Source organism: Lissotriton vulgaris, chromosome 4_1 (genome assembly GCF_964263255.1).
Source record: "Lissotriton vulgaris chromosome 4_1, aLisVul1.2, whole genome shotgun sequence".
Lineage (NCBI taxonomy): Eukaryota > Metazoa > Chordata > Amphibia > Caudata > Salamandridae > Lissotriton > Lissotriton vulgaris.
The window spans coordinates 1,989,928,530-1,989,946,745 of record NC_141691.1 but is presented as its reverse complement, the minus strand read 5'-3'; the positions used below and the strand labels follow the sequence as shown (position 1 = coordinate 1,989,946,745).

General features: G+C 44.1%; 1 protein-coding gene across 1 annotated transcript in view; it reads left to right on the top strand.

Annotated features, from left to right (window-relative positions):
- Nucleotides 1-18,216, top strand: part of LOC147724808 (1-phosphatidylinositol 4,5-bisphosphate phosphodiesterase gamma-1-like) — a 731,250-nt gene that overhangs the window by 487,300 nt on the left and 225,734 nt on the right. Inside the window, exons 20-21 of the mRNA XM_086966316.1 lie at nucleotides 9,969-10,152; nucleotides 15,552-15,629. Of these exons, the coding sequence (XP_086822442.1) occupies nucleotides 9,969-10,152; nucleotides 15,552-15,629 (262 nt within the window). The remainder of the gene's footprint in view (nucleotides 1-9,968; nucleotides 10,153-15,551; nucleotides 15,630-18,216) is intronic.

Below are 18,216 nucleotides of genomic sequence, written 5' to 3'. Positions count from 1 at the left end.
AGATCAAGATAAGGTGGTAAATGGATGAAAAGGAGGTGTAGAATGAGGTTAGTAAGAAGTAATAAATAAGGTGGCATAACCAGCCTAGAGAGTCGTAAGAGGAACGCAGTGTTAACAAGTACAGTTTGATTGCACCATGTGAGATGCAAACCAAAACCGATGAAATAGGTTTATAAAATCACTACCAGCGGCGGTCTTGCTTTTGTGCTCTCATAAACATGAGATTCTGAGTCTATTTTGTTTTCTATGTCATTATTAAACTATTATGTAGTTGTTCTTTTAGTTTTTTGGTAGGCTCAAAGCTATTTCTTATGGATGCAAGTTTCAGTGCATTCCGTACCTTATCAATTACGCTTCCATGTTTAAAACGGGTTTGGAATAGATTTTCCCTGCAACATCTCTCTAGCATTTTCCAATGATACATTATGGCCACCAATGAAATCCAGCTGCACAATGTGATGACATTGGAGAATAGTAGATGCCAATGAGTATATTAGATGTCAACCGACATGCTGGTGTGATTTTTTGCTTTCCACGATTCATCAACGCTGTCTCTCGGTGTTCATCAAGAACTTGTTTTAGCATTTCAACTGCACCTAATTCAAATATCTCCTCCAAAATTGTCAGGTTTTGAACCATGTCACGGATACTGCAAGAAGATGTACTGTTGGACTTACATGACATTTTTTTTTAAACATCTTTTTATTAAACAATAATAAAGACATTACACAACTCAAAACTGACCAGAGCGCATTGAGTGACTGCAAATGTATACAGTGAGAACATAGACCTCCACCAGAGACAAATAAACAGAATATAAAGAATATGAAGAACGGGCTTAGGTGTCCTCCGGTTCCACACTGTCTGGATCCACATCAGGTGGCGTACAGATATCACCCCGGTAAGCATTCCAGACTCCCCAGACCTTGCCCCACTTGCGTGGTCGCCCCCTCAACACATACACAGACCTCTCCCGAAACATACACCAGTCGAGGTCCTCCATCCACATCCCAACCCGAGGCGCACGAGAAGCACTCCAGAGTTGTGCAATATTGCGTTTGGCTATCGCACAAGCCAACGTGACCCAAACCTTGCCATGAATCGAGAGGTCGGTGGGCTCCCAAACATTCAACAGACAGCGATGCGCCTCCAACTCAATCCGCACTCCCCAAACTTCACTCATCTTCAGATGTATCCTGGTCCAAAAATCACGGACCTTCTCACACTCCCATAGGATATGAAGGAATGTACCAGGCATTCCACACCCTCGCCGACAATGCCCGGATATTACATGACATTTTTATGTGATGAATAGGCTAGAACACAACATTGTAGCCTGCAAACCTTGCGCTTCTCTGCACCAGAAGGCCAAGGCTTGCAGGAATACACTAAAGCAATCTCACTCTCCTCCATGTAAGTACCCTGTCAGGGAATGTACTCCCAACAGATCACCCCATAAAAAGCACATCAGGAAGGAAAACTCCTCCTCTTCCTCATCAAAATTGTCAAACAATAAACCTGCTTCTGTTACCATTTGGAGTCTCAACTCTCACTCTTCCTCCTAATCGGATAAAATTGCCACATTAAAAGCAATGAGACCAGACTTTTGGGGTTCCTCCCTGACCATGCACAGGTCGAGGCCTTTCAGCTAGACTTGTTCAGCATAGCGCCTTTACACTCTGAGCATCCACAGAATGGGGAGGTATGACCCTGTGGGCAAGGCTAATCCAATGGCTTCAACGCTGACTCCTACGAACACCTCTTCTCTACAGTCTCTGGCCTGGCACCCAAAAAGTAGTTGATGGATGCCAAGACTCTGTCCCCTATTTGGTTGAACCTCCTTTGGCACCGACTGAGTGTTGCTGTTAAAGCTGTAGAAGTTGGAAGAAATTGTTTGTGTGGTGATTGAAAAAGTTATACATTTTTTAAAGATGTGTCTTTAGCAGAGCTGCTTCATAGGACAGAGATCGCCCAGACGCAAAAGTTGTTTAGCTCTGATTTTGAAGCCCCTGCCATGACTGTTAAGGATTATGGCAGCTCGCAAGTCGATGTTTCAGAGGCTGATAACTTCCTGCCAAACTATAACACCTATACCAGACTTATAAAATGCTAGTTGCCTGGGCACTTCCTCAGAAGGGTACCCCTCTAGTCCTCACTCAGAGCAAGTCTCTTCATTTCTATCACTGTTGTTACACAAAAGCAGGAGAAGCCTTCAAATTGACCTGGGTTTTTGTGGAGGCAAAAACGAACATTTTGACAGAAATCTTCCAACCCTACTTTTCAGTGGTCGTGCCCTTGCTGCCACTTAATGAGTCTCGTATGGATCCTGATGGCTGCATGGTAGAAACACTTTTCAAGCCCTGTGATCCACAGGTTGATAACCAGATGCCAATGACCCTCTCAGGTTGACCCATACTTTTTGATATCTTTCTCCTCCATGAAAGTCTAGCAGTCCAAGCTTCATCGTTCAAACAAAACCCAAATGCTTCCCACAGCACCTGCCGATAGAGAATCAAAGAAGTTTGATTCTGTAAACAAAATGTCTTTTGTCTTCGCCTCCCATATCTTTCTCTTTGCACCGTGAATGCAACCTTCCTTGTGGGCTGATATGGTCATTCTTTGTGGAAGTTGGCAAAACACCATTTATGATCTGGTCATTGAAAGGTTTGATGCATCCAACAGAAGTGCTCTCAGGATTCTGTGTATACTGTGATTTGGTCCGTGGACACAGCAATCACACTCTTCTGACACTTGGAAGTGCTGCACTCACACTCATGGGATGCCCTTCGAAGGTGAGTGGCTGTGCAAGGAGAAAACTGACTAGTTGCTTTCTAAAGAGGGTCCAAACATCTCAGTGACCACAACAACAACACCAGCTGCAGAGGTCTTTTCAAAAGACAAGATCATCAAGAGAGCCTGCCACAGGAGGAAAATAGTGACTCCTCTCTTCATCTTCTTCTGTCCACGATTCCAGTATTTATTATTTATTTATTTTTGAAGCTTATAAAGCGCACGGCTACCCCCGACGGGGGTGTCCCGGCGCTGCGGACAACATGCTAAAATAATGGGTGGTGTATACTAAGGGCTAATGAACAACCAGGTTTTCTATCTACTCCGGAACAGTGATTCCGGAGTAATGAACCTAAAATCTAAAGGAAGGCTGTTCCAAACTTTAGCGGTCACTACTCCAAATGCTCTGCCCCCCATTCTGGACCGGCGAAAGCGTGGGGTGACCAAGAGACGAAGATTGTTAGACCTCAGTGATCTGGTCGAATGAACCAGTTTGAGCCTTTTTCTTAGGTAACAAGGGCCAAGTCCATTAAGAGCTCTAAAAGCAGAAATTAATGCCTTAAATTGGATAGGCCGGGAAACTGGTAGACAATGTAGCTTCCTCAAATAAGCTGTTATCGAATGGCGGTAGGGAATATTGCCAATCAGTCTGGCCGCCGCATTTTGTATAATCTGCAGCCGCTCGATTTGATACAAAGGGGCGCCAGCATATAAGCTGTTGGCGTAATCTAGGTGTGAGGTGATCAGGACATGAATGTATGTATGTATGTATATGCATTTATATAGCGCACTACTTACCCGGAGGGTCCCAAGGCGCTTCGACCGCTGCGAAACCCTTCCTGGCTTCCCTGAGAGATGGTCCCTTAATGGGTATCTCCAGGGTGAGACCAGGCATCCCCGGCGGTCTGGTGGGGCCGTTAGTGAAGATGAGGCAAGCTAATGCCCAGAGTTGCCGAGTGTGATCGCTGATCAGAGTGGGCACCGAGGTGAGAGAATTATCGAGTCCGCTGACCCTGGTCCAGAAACCTGCCGCGCCGGGAATCGAACCCTGGTCCCGGGCCGTCCTCTGCTCTCGGGTCTGCTGCCTCTAACCAGTGAGCCACACTACGACAGTTCTGCGCGAGTCCACCGGGAGGTAAGGGAAGATTTTCCTAATCATCCGTAGCTTGCCAAAGCAAGCAGCCGTCACCTTGTTAATCTGGGTTTTGCAAGATAAAGAATTATCAAATTGAACGCCCAAATAGGAGGAAACATCAGGAACTACCTAAAAGAATTACAAAGCATCACTAAAGAAATATTGGTGTTGCGCAAAATAGCTATTCTCTGAGCCTCATGAGCATGATGCAGTGTGTGTGACCCCTTGCACCAAGAGGTTTAGCAAGTCTCTCTCTCTCTCTCTCTCTCTCTCTCCCTCTCCCTCTCCCTCTCCCCCTCTCCCTCTCCCTCTCCCTCTCACTCTCCCTGCCCCTCTCCCTCTTCCTCTCCCTCTCTCTCTCTCTCTCTCTCTCTCTCTCTCTCTCTCTCTCTCTCTCTCTCTCTCTCTCTTCTCCCTTTCTCCCCCTTTCCCTCTCTCTTGGTGTGATTAGGAGAATTAAGGTTCAGTTTACACTGGTGACTCCAGAGCCTTGCTACAGTGTCAAGTCAAGCTCTTCTTTTGCATGGTCTCTGTCACAGGAAGGAGAGCACCACTCAGCCAGTGAGCCTAGATTCATAAGTGCAAGAGGAAAGCCTTTCCTAGTTTAGGTACAACTTCAATCCCTTATAAAACATGGAAAGCACAAAAAACAGAGCGTAATTTAGCACAGTCCTCTCCGGTGCAGCTGGTGCTTGGCCCATCCTGTTCTTTAACCCCCCCCCCGCAGTGCGCACCACCTAACCGCCCAACCCCGTGAACTTCCCCCAATTCACCCATGTACACAGGTAGCTGAACCTGTGGTAGATACATAGTAATCATTCATCCCACCATTCTTATAGACCAGCGTTTCACAAACTGTGGGTCAGGACCTACTGGGTTGCGTGCCGATTTATGGTGCGTCGCAAAAATCCTGGCCTATATTTAAGTAATATTTAAAATGACCAGTTCTGTTTGTGCACCAGTGCAAACATGCCGAACAGTGTCCTTAAGATCAGCTTTTAAACAAACCCTTGTAAATACACCCAAGTAAGACTCCAGGTGAACCTTCCAGTATTTGTTGCTGCTTTTTGTTTTACTTTATAAAGCCATTTCAACAGAGAATGTGCTCCCCGTACGTGATCATCATGCCAGAGCAGCCATCTTTGGGTCTCGGGATTCCGGTTTGAGTCCCGCTGTTGGTTCAACAGCCTTTGATTGTGGGCGAATCACTTCATCGTCCATGCTTATAATAAAATGAATCTGACATTCTGTAATGTAAACTGGTGTTCATGTATCTGGTGTTCAGGTAAAGTGCTTCAATGCCCTTGGCCAGTGTTGCACCCCTGGACCTTATTTTAACACAAAAATGAATATGAGGCCCTATTGTGCTGCAGAGGGGGTTTATCAAATTTGCTAAAATCACTGGTATCAACACCAAGATTTTTCAGAAGCCTTGTTATTTTAATGTATGGATGTCACAGGAAAACACCCCACTCTGAGAAATGTTCCGACTCCAGTGCACTTTACCATCTGCCACTTTTATGGGCAGGCCACAGTCCGATATCGAAAGGTGTGGTCAAGTTTGTGACGTCTATAAACCATTGGTATTACTCCATTAAAAAACACCCCTCCCTATTGTCAATTACAGCTAGATGGGTTATGTAAGTTTATCGTTTTTAAAATTGGGTCGTGGTTCTAAAAAGTTTGGGAAGTTCTGTTTTAGGCCAAAGGCAGCTGGACTTACAGGACACCTCCCAACCAGTGCTTAATTTGTAGAAAAAATACTGCCAGGGCTCAAAGTTTTGTTCTGGAGCCCGCAGTCTGTGCTATCGAAGGTCAGCGTGCCAAATACCAAGAATGTGTAGTCTTACCTCTCTCATCCACCGTTAGACAATTCCTACCGCTTTTGCTCACTCTTGCAGGTTCTTTATCATCCCGGCTTTCTCCCTTTGGAAAATTAGTGCTGGTCCCCAAATAGTATGCCAGTGGCCTCCCACCAGCTCATATTAAGGACTTCTCCCAGCCCTCCTCAATCCACGCTGTCTAAAGCCACACTCTTTCCTATATGCACTGAGGGTGAAGTTGAAGGCTAGGGTAGCTTCCAAGTCCCTCAGTCTCATGTCCCAGAGATCTTCCGATAGTATGAATAAACTCTCAACATCTTGGTGGAATGTCCCTTCCACCCACCCAGTTCGCATCTTATGGTCCCCACCAACTCCTCACAGTGAGGGTCAGGTTGCAGGGAACTCTCCATCTGTGCCCTTTGGGAACTTGCCAGATTGGTTGCTGCAAAATAACATTTTGGAGCTGAAAGTCATCTTCTTAGTGTTGAAAGACTTACTGGCAGTTGTGAGATTCAGGGTACTGATGATTCACACAGCCCTCTTCTATGTGAGGGAACATCGCTCTGCCATGGAAAATACATGTACGTTGAATGTACCAGCTGGTCTCTCACTCTGCAAGGATTCCCACCACCAGAGTGGACAGTTTGAGCAGATATCTACATTTTCACACAAGTGGGAATTTCTTGATTCTTTGAGGCTTGGGGTCACCAGCCATGGACACCTTTGAATCTCTTCTGAATACAAGGTGTGATCAGGTCAACTTTTTTAGATAGAAAACCATTTAAACATTTTCTAAACGAAGAGACTGACATGGTCCTGGCAGTGGATCTGCAACATTGGCCTCGATGCACATAGATTCAATCCTGAAAAATCCACTTAAACTCGATTTCGACCTTCAACGTGGTTCCCAAAGTCTCAACGTCAGACCACTTTCACCCTCGAACCTTCCGAAAGTGATGAAGGAGCACTTTTTTACATCACCCCTGGCACCTAAAGGCTACTATAGTGCCAATTAACAAGCTTCCTGTAACCTGAGGTAGTGGAATCTGTCAATCACCTATTGCCAAATATTTATTTGTATTAAAGTGTAGAAAGGAACAAAGAGGGAAGGGTATGTCCAGACGTTTGTCCCTTGCTCACTTTGCCACTGGATTCAAGCTAGCCTGGCTGATGACGGCTGATTAGCCATAAACCGGTCCCAGGATGCTTGTTTCCAGTCCCGGAAAGACCTGGCATGGCAGTTCGGGCTGGACTGTTCCCATGAGGCACAGGGTCAGACTGATTTGCTTATGGCCATGTCTGAACATGAGTGGCGGATTGAGCTAAAGACTGATGATGGATTAAACCCAGATCAGTTGACTGGGAGTGAGGGATTGCAATGTTTAACATTCTATCCATCATCCCCTTTGGTTTTACAAAGGGGGAAGGTGCCAGGTGAGATGACTTTAAGAAGGCTTTGGGAGATTTAGCATAGATGAGTTAACATAGAATTACTTCAGAGGCTTGAGGAAGATTGAATCTTTTGCAACAAAGACCTGGCGGGCAGCCAACTCTGTTGCACTGTTCAGATGATATGGTGACTAACAGGATGTAGATAAATGTTTTCATCCATGAGCTGATGAACACAGGAGAAGGATATACCAAATAATTCAGCTAGCCAATGTGCTATTTTATACCTGCATGAAGGCTTCCTTGCATGTGCCCGATGCTGCCATGTGCCAGCTAGTTATAAGCATGATTACTTGGGTGTCACTGCTGACTCAGAGTATCAGATTTAGATCTGAGATGCAGGCTCGTAATAATGCTTTCTAATGGCAGGATGAATTTACTTGACTAAACAGGTTAATTTATGACACACTGTAAAGGATTAGATAGGAAAATAATACCACTGATGTAGTTACGTGCAGGCATGGTAACCCTAACAGAGGTACAGCCAGCAATATTGTCCATGACAAAAGACTGAAGCGAGGTTCAGGTACCCAATAAAAATGGTACTATGCTGACCCTAGTGGAGCCCCTTTAAAAGGAACTGAATTAGATTGCATTTTCATTTAAGTGAGATTTCATACCTCCAAAGCGCATGTGCAGATCGGTAGCACGCTGTAATGTGGGAATACTTTCTGTGGAAGATTGTGTGTCTTGTGTTGCAAAGTTTTACCTGACGGCCAGAGCTGCACTTTACATTTATTTTGTCTCTGCCTCAAGGTGTGTAATTGATGGGAATTACAGATTGAGCTGTGCACAGTAAATGCAGTGTATATTCAAAAACAGTTTACACAAGATTATTGAAGTCAACCTGACGATTTTTTGTTCGAAACATGGGTTGGGATGTTATGTTATGTTAATAACACTTGTTTAGCACACAAATACCACAGGTCTCTTGCCGCTTATCTATGGGTTATGATACCAAATTACAACAGATATTGTTAAAGTGAGAAAGTCAGTTTATTTCAAACGCTTGTTAAAATAAGAACGTTTTCAGACTCTTCAGAAAGGCGAGGAGAGCGTTTTCTCTCCTCAAACCTTCCAGTAATCCATTCCAGATCTGTGGTATCAGAACTGAAAAAGCCTGACTGCCCAAGGTAGTTTTATTAAAGCGTGGGCAGGTCAGCAGGATCACCTCAGAGGAGCGGAGACGGCGTCCAGGTACATAGTGCCTCAGCCGGTCCTCAAAATAGGCTGGTACCGTACCATACAACATCTTGTGTGCAATGCACAGGACTGTAAACCTGGCCTTCTTTTTGACTGCCAGCCAAAGCAAATGTTGCAGCAGTGGCATAGCATGCACACGTCTAGGTAGCTTGAACAATAATCTTGCAGCATCATTCATAACCACTTGAAGTTTACCCAGCAGCTTATTGTGGAGACCGATGTACAAGGCATTGCCAGAGTCCAACTGTGACATGATCAGTGCAGAAGATGAGGAACCAATTTCCAGAGCTGTCTAAGGAGATCCATGCAGCTCCCAACCACTGTCGCTACCTTCTTAGCCATCGACAGACTGCTATCCAGGTCAATACCAAGGCTTTTTACTACTGGCACCGAATATGGGGCAGGACCTAACTCCCGGGGCCATAAACCGTCCATCCATGGATTTCCCTTCATGGTGATAGCCAGAACCTCGGTCTTGTCTGGAGTCACTTTCAGAGAGTTCACTGTCATCCAGTACACAGTAAACAGCAGAATATTCTGCACTTTCAACTGTGCCTTCGTGGAACTCTCAATCCATAAGATCTGTAAGATGTGACAACATGGTACTATCATCACCGACCTTCTTCAAGGAACTGCACATCCGCCAAGGTTGGCCGTCTGTTCCAGACCAGGGATTGTAGATTTTTGTGAATGGACTACCAGCCACGTTCACCATCCTGTCATGTGTAGTGTCCGGCAGGAGGCAGGCCAAACAGATATTTCCATTAATCCTTCCGCTTATTTGTTGGCTATGAACTGAACATTGAAGGCAGAGTGGACTCTGTCCACTAGTGGTGGACAGACTTAGACATGCCTGCAGCACAACAGCCAAGACTAATGTGTTGCTCTATTTCATTCCGTGGCAGAAGATAGCGACTTCCCAAGTGGATTGAAGGATGCATTATTTCATATGTCCTTACAGCTGGTGAACAGAAAATGCTTCATTATTTGTATATTTACATACTGCAGGTGCACATTTACACCCATAAACCACACATTTCTACCCATTTGGTTCAGTGTTGTTCGTGTAATTCTTGTCTGCAATGCCAGTACACAAACAAGATAGTTCTGTTGTGGTTAGATTGAATCTACTACTGGATGTCCCTCTGATAGTATGTCTAAATTTTTGAGCTTGCTAAATCCCATATTTAGTTCTTCATTTAAGGTTACTTTTTACCATACAGTAAAAAGTGTGTTACTCTGGGACAGATCCATGTTGCAGCTGCTTTCTGGGCCATGTGGCTGGCCATGTAATCTCCAGATAGAGTTCAAGCCAAGAGGAATTTTAGGGTTCCTGTTGCCTTCACCGGGGCCTGGTGATCGACACTGACACTGCTGATGCCATCAGGCTTTTATTTACATGTTCAGTGTAGTCTGGATCCATCCTCAAGGTGGCGAGCATATCCAAATCATGTGAATTTGGGAAATTTACCAGCTGTGTACGCACTGTTACAGGTAAGTAACATTTACGTTAAGTGGTCTGAGTGTTATAGGTGATTGAATACTACACAACCTCTTGTTACTTTCAGAGCGGAGGGGAAGATCAAGCACTGCCGGATCCAGCAGGAGGGCCGCCATTTTATGTTGGGAAGTTCAGCTGAGTTCGAAAGCCTTTTGGACTTGGTTAGCTACTATGAGAAGCATCCTCTGTACAGAAAAATGAAACTTCGTTATCCAATCAACGACGAAACCCTTGAGAAGATGGGCACCACGGTGAGTGCTTAATAGTTCATGCCACTTGCATGAGCCTGGGTAGCATGCACTGATTGGGTACAAATCAGCATCATAGCTGTACGTGCAAAGACATATCAGATCTCAACTGGACGGTATGTTACAGTATTGTATCTCAGGGGTGCATCTATTATGTGGCACATAATGCAATGGTCCAAGTGAAATAGAAACATTAAGGGCCTAATTATGAGTTTGGCGGTATGCGCACCGCTAAACTCACGGTGGCGCCGTGGTGGCAGTCCAGTCACCACTACACCCGTTCTTAGACGGCCCTATTACAACTTGGGTGGTTGGACCGCCATTGTTCCGCCGCAACCGCCAGAGATCAGAAATCCCTGGCGGTTTCGTGGTGGTCTTGAGGCTGCAATATGCTTGGCGGGATCATGGCGGTCCCGCCAAGCATAGTATGAGTTTCCTCACTGCCACGATTTTCATGGTAGTTCCTACTCCATGAAAACCGTGGAGGAGAGGAACCCCCGTGTTGCTTTAGGGCCATGGGATGCATGCAGGGAGGCACATGTTGTGCCCCCTTGTGTGCATGCACCCCAGTACCTGCACTGCATGGACTGCACCAGTTCCCATTGCTGTGCCTATTTCACAGGCACCACTGTAGGACCGCCAAAGAACCGCCCGCCAGTATTTGTAAAAGTTGTAGTCTGGTGGGGGTGCGCACACAGGGTGGGCGGTGTGGGAGCGGTGCGGTAGCTTGGCGGTCCCGCTCTCCTTCCGCCAAACTCGTAATCAGGCCCTAAATGTGATAGCAGATGAAGATAGCCATGACAATCCATTCTGTATACTTCCCTACCTTCACTTGGCTCACATTCCCTAGATAGTCCTGCTGTTTACTGTGGTTTGCTCAGTCAGTGTTCCCTAATGTTTGCTCTGAGCATTTTTAATTCTGGCTTCCACCCCTTTTGTGTTTTTCCAGTTCCAGCATCACCAGTAGTCACACAGTAAGAATCCAGATGCGGCTAAATCAAAATCACAAACACAATACTGCAGATTGGGCTTCATCAACATAAGACAGGGTTTTGTGGCAATATAGCCTCATTTTCAGCAGCTTAAACCCCACCTTTGCATCCCACTCTTACTCCCACTCCTCATAGCCATATCACTTTATTTATCCATATTCAGGTCACCAAATATTATATAACCTCAAGATCGAGGTCTGTGCCTTGTAGTATCTTTTATGGCAGTGCGCCTCTGTGTGATTGAAATTTGGGATTCTCTTCGAGAATGGTGGCTCACCAGCCTACTGGATCAGCAGAAGCTATGACCTCTGGTCTCTGGGTGGAAGGCAGTCCACCATATGTAGAGACCCACCCAGGCAGGTGCCGATCCCTGTGCTTTCAGAGGAGCTGCGGCTACTACAGCTCAGCTGAAGGTCTGAAGATTTGGTGAGTGGGCCCCATGTGAAATGGTCCCGCTTGCAAAGTGTTTTGTTTTTTAAAAAAAATAACTGAGATCAGGTGTTTGTTATTGAAAAACCAAAAATAAAGAATAGCCTTGAGGAACTGGAAGTTTTCTGCCAGAAAGTGAGGGTCATTTCTCTTGTTTGCTGTTTAGGAGCACGAGGTAAGGTCTGGTGACTTGGAAAGCAAACATCTACATTGGACTGACTGTCCTAACTTGGGAGGCCTTTCTGATTTATAATGATCAAAGGCTCTTTGGCGTACAGGCCGTCTGTTAAAGCTTGTTGGCAAAAGAGACAGCTGAGACTCTATGTTTTATGGGGAAAATAATGTAGATAAGCTGAAATATATGGATCAGTTCTCTAGTGCTTTTTAGGTCTCGCCTGAGCCAGCACATACATGTGCTGCCGGGCAAGACATTTAGTAAGCGGGTTTTCAAAGTGCTACCAGAGGCTTTTGCTGGGCTCAAGCTTGCGGTTACGCGCCATCTGCCTTTCCTTCGTCATGTGTCATTAAGTGTATCGCTCACGGGCACCCTTACAGCCTGAGATCACGATCACTTTCGCGGCCGTGCGGCCAATGCTTGTTTCCATTTCAGGTGTGTAAAGGGCACCCATCCTCGTTGTATACCTACGTCTTGTGTTTCGTGCAGGTCCATGTATGTCCCTAATTGTAGTATTTCTTCTACAGCCTAGGTCATTGCCTCGGATATCAGGTCATACTTGAAATATGTTACGCGGAGAGCTTTTGTATTGCACACTTCGAGCATTTGAAATCTCCAGGTACCTAAAGGGCACGTATGATTCAAGCTCTGCAAGGAAAAAGGTTCAAGCAAGAAAACTCATCAGGAAAGTCCTTTTTGTGGATAATTGGGAGCTCTAATGCCCGAGAGATTAGGCGCTGAGACGCGGGGACCGAGCAGGCGTTAGTGGTTCAGCTTTTATCGTCTGTGGACAGGAGCCTCGCGCCTGCAGCTTTACGCCTTTTCTGTGTCACTCTGACATTCCCCGGCTGCCTCTTGCTGCACCAGCATTTGCTTTTCAAATCGCTTGAATATGCGAACATGGCAGCCAGTTTTCTCTCATTACAAATGCAGCACACAGCTGTATGCTGGGACCCAGATGTGTAGGAAGACACGCAGTACGCTGACATTTCCCTCTAAAATAGGAAAGATGTATCTCTATACAGTAGCAGCAGGCCCAACTTCTCAGGGACGCCATCTATGCCACGCTTGTGGGCCAGTGCAAAATCAAGTAGCGTGGGCAGTCTCACGTCCATTAGGTGTCTACAGACAGCTCTGTTTTTGCAGCCCATGTGCTATCAATGCTTTACAAAGATGTAAAATAAGTAAAGTACAAAAAGAGTGTGCTTTGCATCAGCTCCTCAGCTATTAGCTTTTTTGATGGTTTTCATTGCTTGCCAGTGCGTGTTTTTTTCTGTCTGTTAAGGACAGGCATTTTAAGGATGGTTGCAGTGTCCCTTTGGTGTTTCCGTTTTGATCACGTGACATAAGTGACACTTCACTCTTTTTAGACTCCAGATGTGTCAAGTCGCTTGTAACTGAGACTGAGTTTGATCTTTTACATGTTTACTTTATGTATCAGATGTTTTATATAGCATAGACTACTTTGCTTAAAAAATTTGAAATTACTGGTTTATGGATTTTTTTGTTTGGAAAGTGCATGCAGTTAGGATGCTCTACACTGTTGTAAATAATTACTATAATTTCACTTTGGAGGTCTGAAAATATTTTGTTGAATTTATACCTTGTTTTGTTCAAAGGTAAAGTCAAGCGCACATGCGCTTATATCTGTCCCAGGCTGGTGAATGCACCGTAGAAAGCAACTGAGATCAACTGTGATTGAAATAAAATCTGTTGTCCGTTACAATCTTCTAATTTTGATATTTCAGAAAGCATGATGGACGTTGCCCTCTGTGACCCCGTCAAAGCTGCCGCTATTCAAACAGGCACGAACGTTCCACCGCAGCTGCCCCCTCCCTCTGCCTAGCAGGGCTTTGGATTTCTCGCCGTTTATCACCCCTCACGCGCTGGCCTTCTTTTCCTGCCAATACACAACTTCGCTTTTAGTCCGCGTGAGGTCTTGGAAGCGCAGATATTGAAGAGTGATTGCTCTGCGTGCCTCTGCAGAGACGACTAAATAAAGAATACATTTTCTAGGGATCCATTTGCCATCGCCAGTTGCCGTTTTCTACATAGACAACAAATCCTGACTGTTTTGATCCAACCAAACGTCTATGCTATGTCTAAGCAGCACACATTGTCTAAGGTGGTGCTGCACTAGAATTCTAGTAGTTTCTGAAATCTTAAATCGGCCGGAAAACGCGCCTTTTCTCCTAATATGCCAGAGATGGGGTGATGAGTCTAGAAGGGGTAGAAAGGTTTAAAATAGAAAATATTTCATTCAAACATGCGCATTACTTCACATGTTACGAACCAGATGTGCTTTGTGGTGCTTTTTCTACCTCCAGGCATCATGTTTGCTATAACATAAATTATGCTATAACAAATGGATTGATCTCATCAAATGTATAAGCTACCCTCCCCTTGAGTATCTCCGGCCACTGGCCCATCAACAAGAAACCCCCCCCCCCCTTACTAGTGTACACAATACCAAATAATTGTATCCCTTACCCGACATATCTTCTATGTATCCACAATGCTGTGTATGTCACTTGTGCTGTAAAAATGCTAGAACTAATAAGTACAATAAAGATTCACTGCAGATGTCACAACATATAGCAAACCCATCATTTTTTGTTTTGACTATTAAAATAATTGTTTCTTTTTTATCCAATGTCCCTACTGCAGCATATAACTATGATTGAGGAAAGGGAACATCCTGATTAACAGCATCTTCTGGTTTGTTTTCAAAGTGTATTCTAAATTGCCTTATCACCCAGACAGAGAACTAACTTTAGTAAAGCACAAAGGAAATCATAGTCACAACAAAAAATTATACTTATGCAAAGATTGGCAAAACATTACTATGAACTGAGGTGTGCCTTAGTTGCATGGAAAGCTGGAGTATGTGAAGACATATTTGTGAAGCCAATCAGATTAGTTTGTTCACTAATGTTTACATCTGTATGTCCTGAGTTCCAGAATTCATAGTGAGCGAAACCTAACGGGAAGTGAGATCCACTACATTTGTGTTCACGGATATATACTTACACTACTTAAAACATTTTTTTAAACTATTTTAATTATTCTTTCAAAAATTATTTTAACCAAACCTCTCCCCCCGTGCCAGGATTTATTCCTGCCAAACCCACACTGCCAGTCAGATTACTACTACTTTTTATTTCATGAGACTTTGGCCTCCGTTTAGTACTTCACCTGTTTACATCCACATCTGACCATGGAAACAATATAAGTATCTAAAGAAAGAGTGGCTATAAGACTTCAAAAGAGGGAATGTTCCAGAAACAGTAAAATTTGAAAAACAAAAGTAACTTGGGGTGAGGATAGCGGGCCATGAGAAGATTAAAAACAAGCATTGGCATAGCCAATAGATCTCGCCTTTGGGACCTTATAAGTGTTTAGCCATGCAACAGTTGATGTTGTTGCACCAAGGATATTGTGCTGCTTAACTAAATACTTATAAGGTCCCAAAAGCGAGACCTATTGGCTATTCCAATGCTTGTTACCATTGTTTTCTGTTTGTCCAATTCCTTTGTCGTCAATTTAGATAGAGGGTAGCTGTGCATCTTTCAGCTAATTCTATCTAGTCAAAGGTACTCACAAGAGCCTAATGTTTTCAAATTTGCAAACATTAATTGCTTTATTGGTCTGGGCGGACACACAGGGGTAAGGGAAATCAATGGTGGTTACTTGATGATGTCATATGTCTACAAGAAAATGTACTGAAGTCTTTTGCCTGTAAAGAGTTGTATGAACAGACAGTACACTGATGAATTGCTAAGGTCACATGTTATTTTAACCCATAGGAACTGGACTACGGAGCACTGTATGAGGTACGGACGCCACATTTCTATGTGGAGGCCAACAAGATGCCGACAGCCAGGGTAAGTTATCACTTGTCAATAAAATCTGTGCTCTCCTATTTATCTTTCTGTGTTGTTTTTTTGTGTTCTTATTTCCAAATGTTGCCAACTGCATTGAAGACAGCAAGACCATGTTGGAAATCAAGTAAGTATTTTCCCATGACAATATACAGTCAGTGGTCGCGATTCACAGTGGCATTTCTGAGTTTGTGTAGTAGACATGAAACTTTTCTGGATTAAATAATGCAACCTTGGACAAAAACAGATCTTCTGATACATTGATCACCTCCTATAACTTTGGGTTGCAAATCTGTGTTTTCCCCTTTTTGTCTGGGGTTTGATATCGTCCAAGGCGCTCCCCATACTCATAAATGCATCTGTGAATCAGCCCCAAAATGGCTGCCTATCAGTAAAAGTGCTAAAAAGACACAGACCTCTCTTTTTGAGTTACTTGAATATCAATAAATATGACTATTCCCGTAATATTCCCAGTTTTGATGTTTTAGCATTGATTTACAAAGGCTATTATTAGTATTTAAAGTAGTTTCATAGGAGCACTACTCCCATATTCATAAATGCCTTTCTGAATGAGCCCCAATGTTCCCAGAGAAGTGAAATTCTTGATTGTGGCTCCCACCCGTCTTCGTGTGTATGCCCTTTTTAAAAATAGAGTGTTTACCCAGAAAGAAAGGCAAGGTGTATGGCGGTCACAAACTATAGCCTACAGTAAATTCAGAATATACATTTACCATAATTATCCACACCACTGGTTGACCCTTTGGGTGCCTCTTTGCACCAGTCTTCTTGAAGACCAATGAGGATATGTGATATGTATGTTTATGTTAGGGAGATTTATAGCTACTCATAGAATTCCTCGAAGCTATAGTGGACTCAAATACTTAAATTGCTGAACTTAGCTCACAGAACTGAAAAGCCAGGTTTTGGCCAATCTTTTAACAAACTAAATATTCTCCACAGGCCGCACCTGCTGTGGAAGGGTGTTGCAGTCTTTGGCTGCAAGATATTATTATTTTAGCTAGATATCTGGGGTCCGAGTGGTAAAAGGCTTTCTGTATCATAATAAGTTCTTTAAACCTCACCTGCTCTTTGATGGGTAGCCAGTGAAGCGCTCTCAAGTATGGATGGATGTAAGTCCCACCGGGCAGCTTTAAGAGACGATGCACAGCCACATTCTGCATCAGCTGCAATCTCAACACGTAATAGGACGTTAGACCTAAGTACAGGACATTGGCGTAATCCAGCCTTGAAGTAATCAAAGCCTGGATTACTGTTGTCTGCTGTGGGGTAGAAGAAGACAGAGGGACTTGTTACGCTCTTTAGAAATCCAAAACAAACCCTGACAACACTAGCTACTTGAGAGGCAAAGGTGGCAGAACTGTCAAACCTCACTCCTAGGTTATGTGCCATCGTGGCATGGGCCGGTGGGAGCGGAGCCCCTGTGGGCCAGATGTTATTGTCCTAACAGGTGGGTGTACACTGCCTTATACTATATAAGTCAGTTTGCTGCCACCTGGTGGCAGATGGATGGCCCTCTCTTGCTGAACCCTCTTTAAGTGATGTCTATGACCAAGTTACATATGCTTTTTCTGAAATGCCCACAAGCAGTTCAGCTGCATCGTTGATGCTGGAGGCGATCACTTCAACTTCATCTACATCAGATCAGGGATTGTCTACTTAAGAGTTTTCGCATATTCCGGGAAAGATATAGTTCGTTTATTTCTATACTTTATGTCTGGAAATTTTAAATAAATGTCACGTTGCAAATACTAGTGACTCGGGATTGGGAAATGTTGCAGAGCATTTACAAGCCAACTAGATGTCAGAGTTTTGGCAGCTTGAATTGAGAGGGGAGAAAGTGATTTCCACCTATATTGAAAGGGTCTATAACATCTAATTTCCACTACATTGATGACTTCTCTCTCTTTAATTCTCTTTAATGTCAGACTTTATTGTTCCAGAATCAAGAATGAAGCACTCTTCCATTACCAAGGCAAACAATGATCATACGAAGGCCAGTCCTGATACAAACTTGGTCTCTCTGACTAGAGAATTAGGACTACGTTGGGTTCTCCTAGTCACGACACCACACCCATAAATCATGTTTCTTCAGAACATTAGGGGTTTCTGCTCAAGACTTATAAGATAATTATCCACAGCATACGTTCTAAATGTCATGATGAAAGATTCCTCTATGGATGTTGGCATGATGTTCAGTTCTCCAGCTGAGTGTCATCCAGTATTTACAGCACTTCTCTCTTTTCTGATCAGAGGATATTTTGTTTGGCATTACCCTCTTCTATCTGTTCTACTTCAGGGATAATTAGGGTGAAGTCCTCATTGCTTTTCAAGGTCATGTGGTGTTTTGTATGATAAGTCCTTATTTTGAGCTGTTTGTCGCTGTGACGCAAGTCTTTGAGTCAGATCTTTTTTGATTGGTGAGATCAGTGTGACAAAAGCAAACACATTGCACTGACACCCACGCCACCCACTCGTCCCTCTTCCCTCCGTCCCTATTCCTGTCAGAAAGATGTCCGTCTTCCCTTCCCTAACCCCCTGGACCAAAGCCAGACTTAGTTAATTTTCTTTC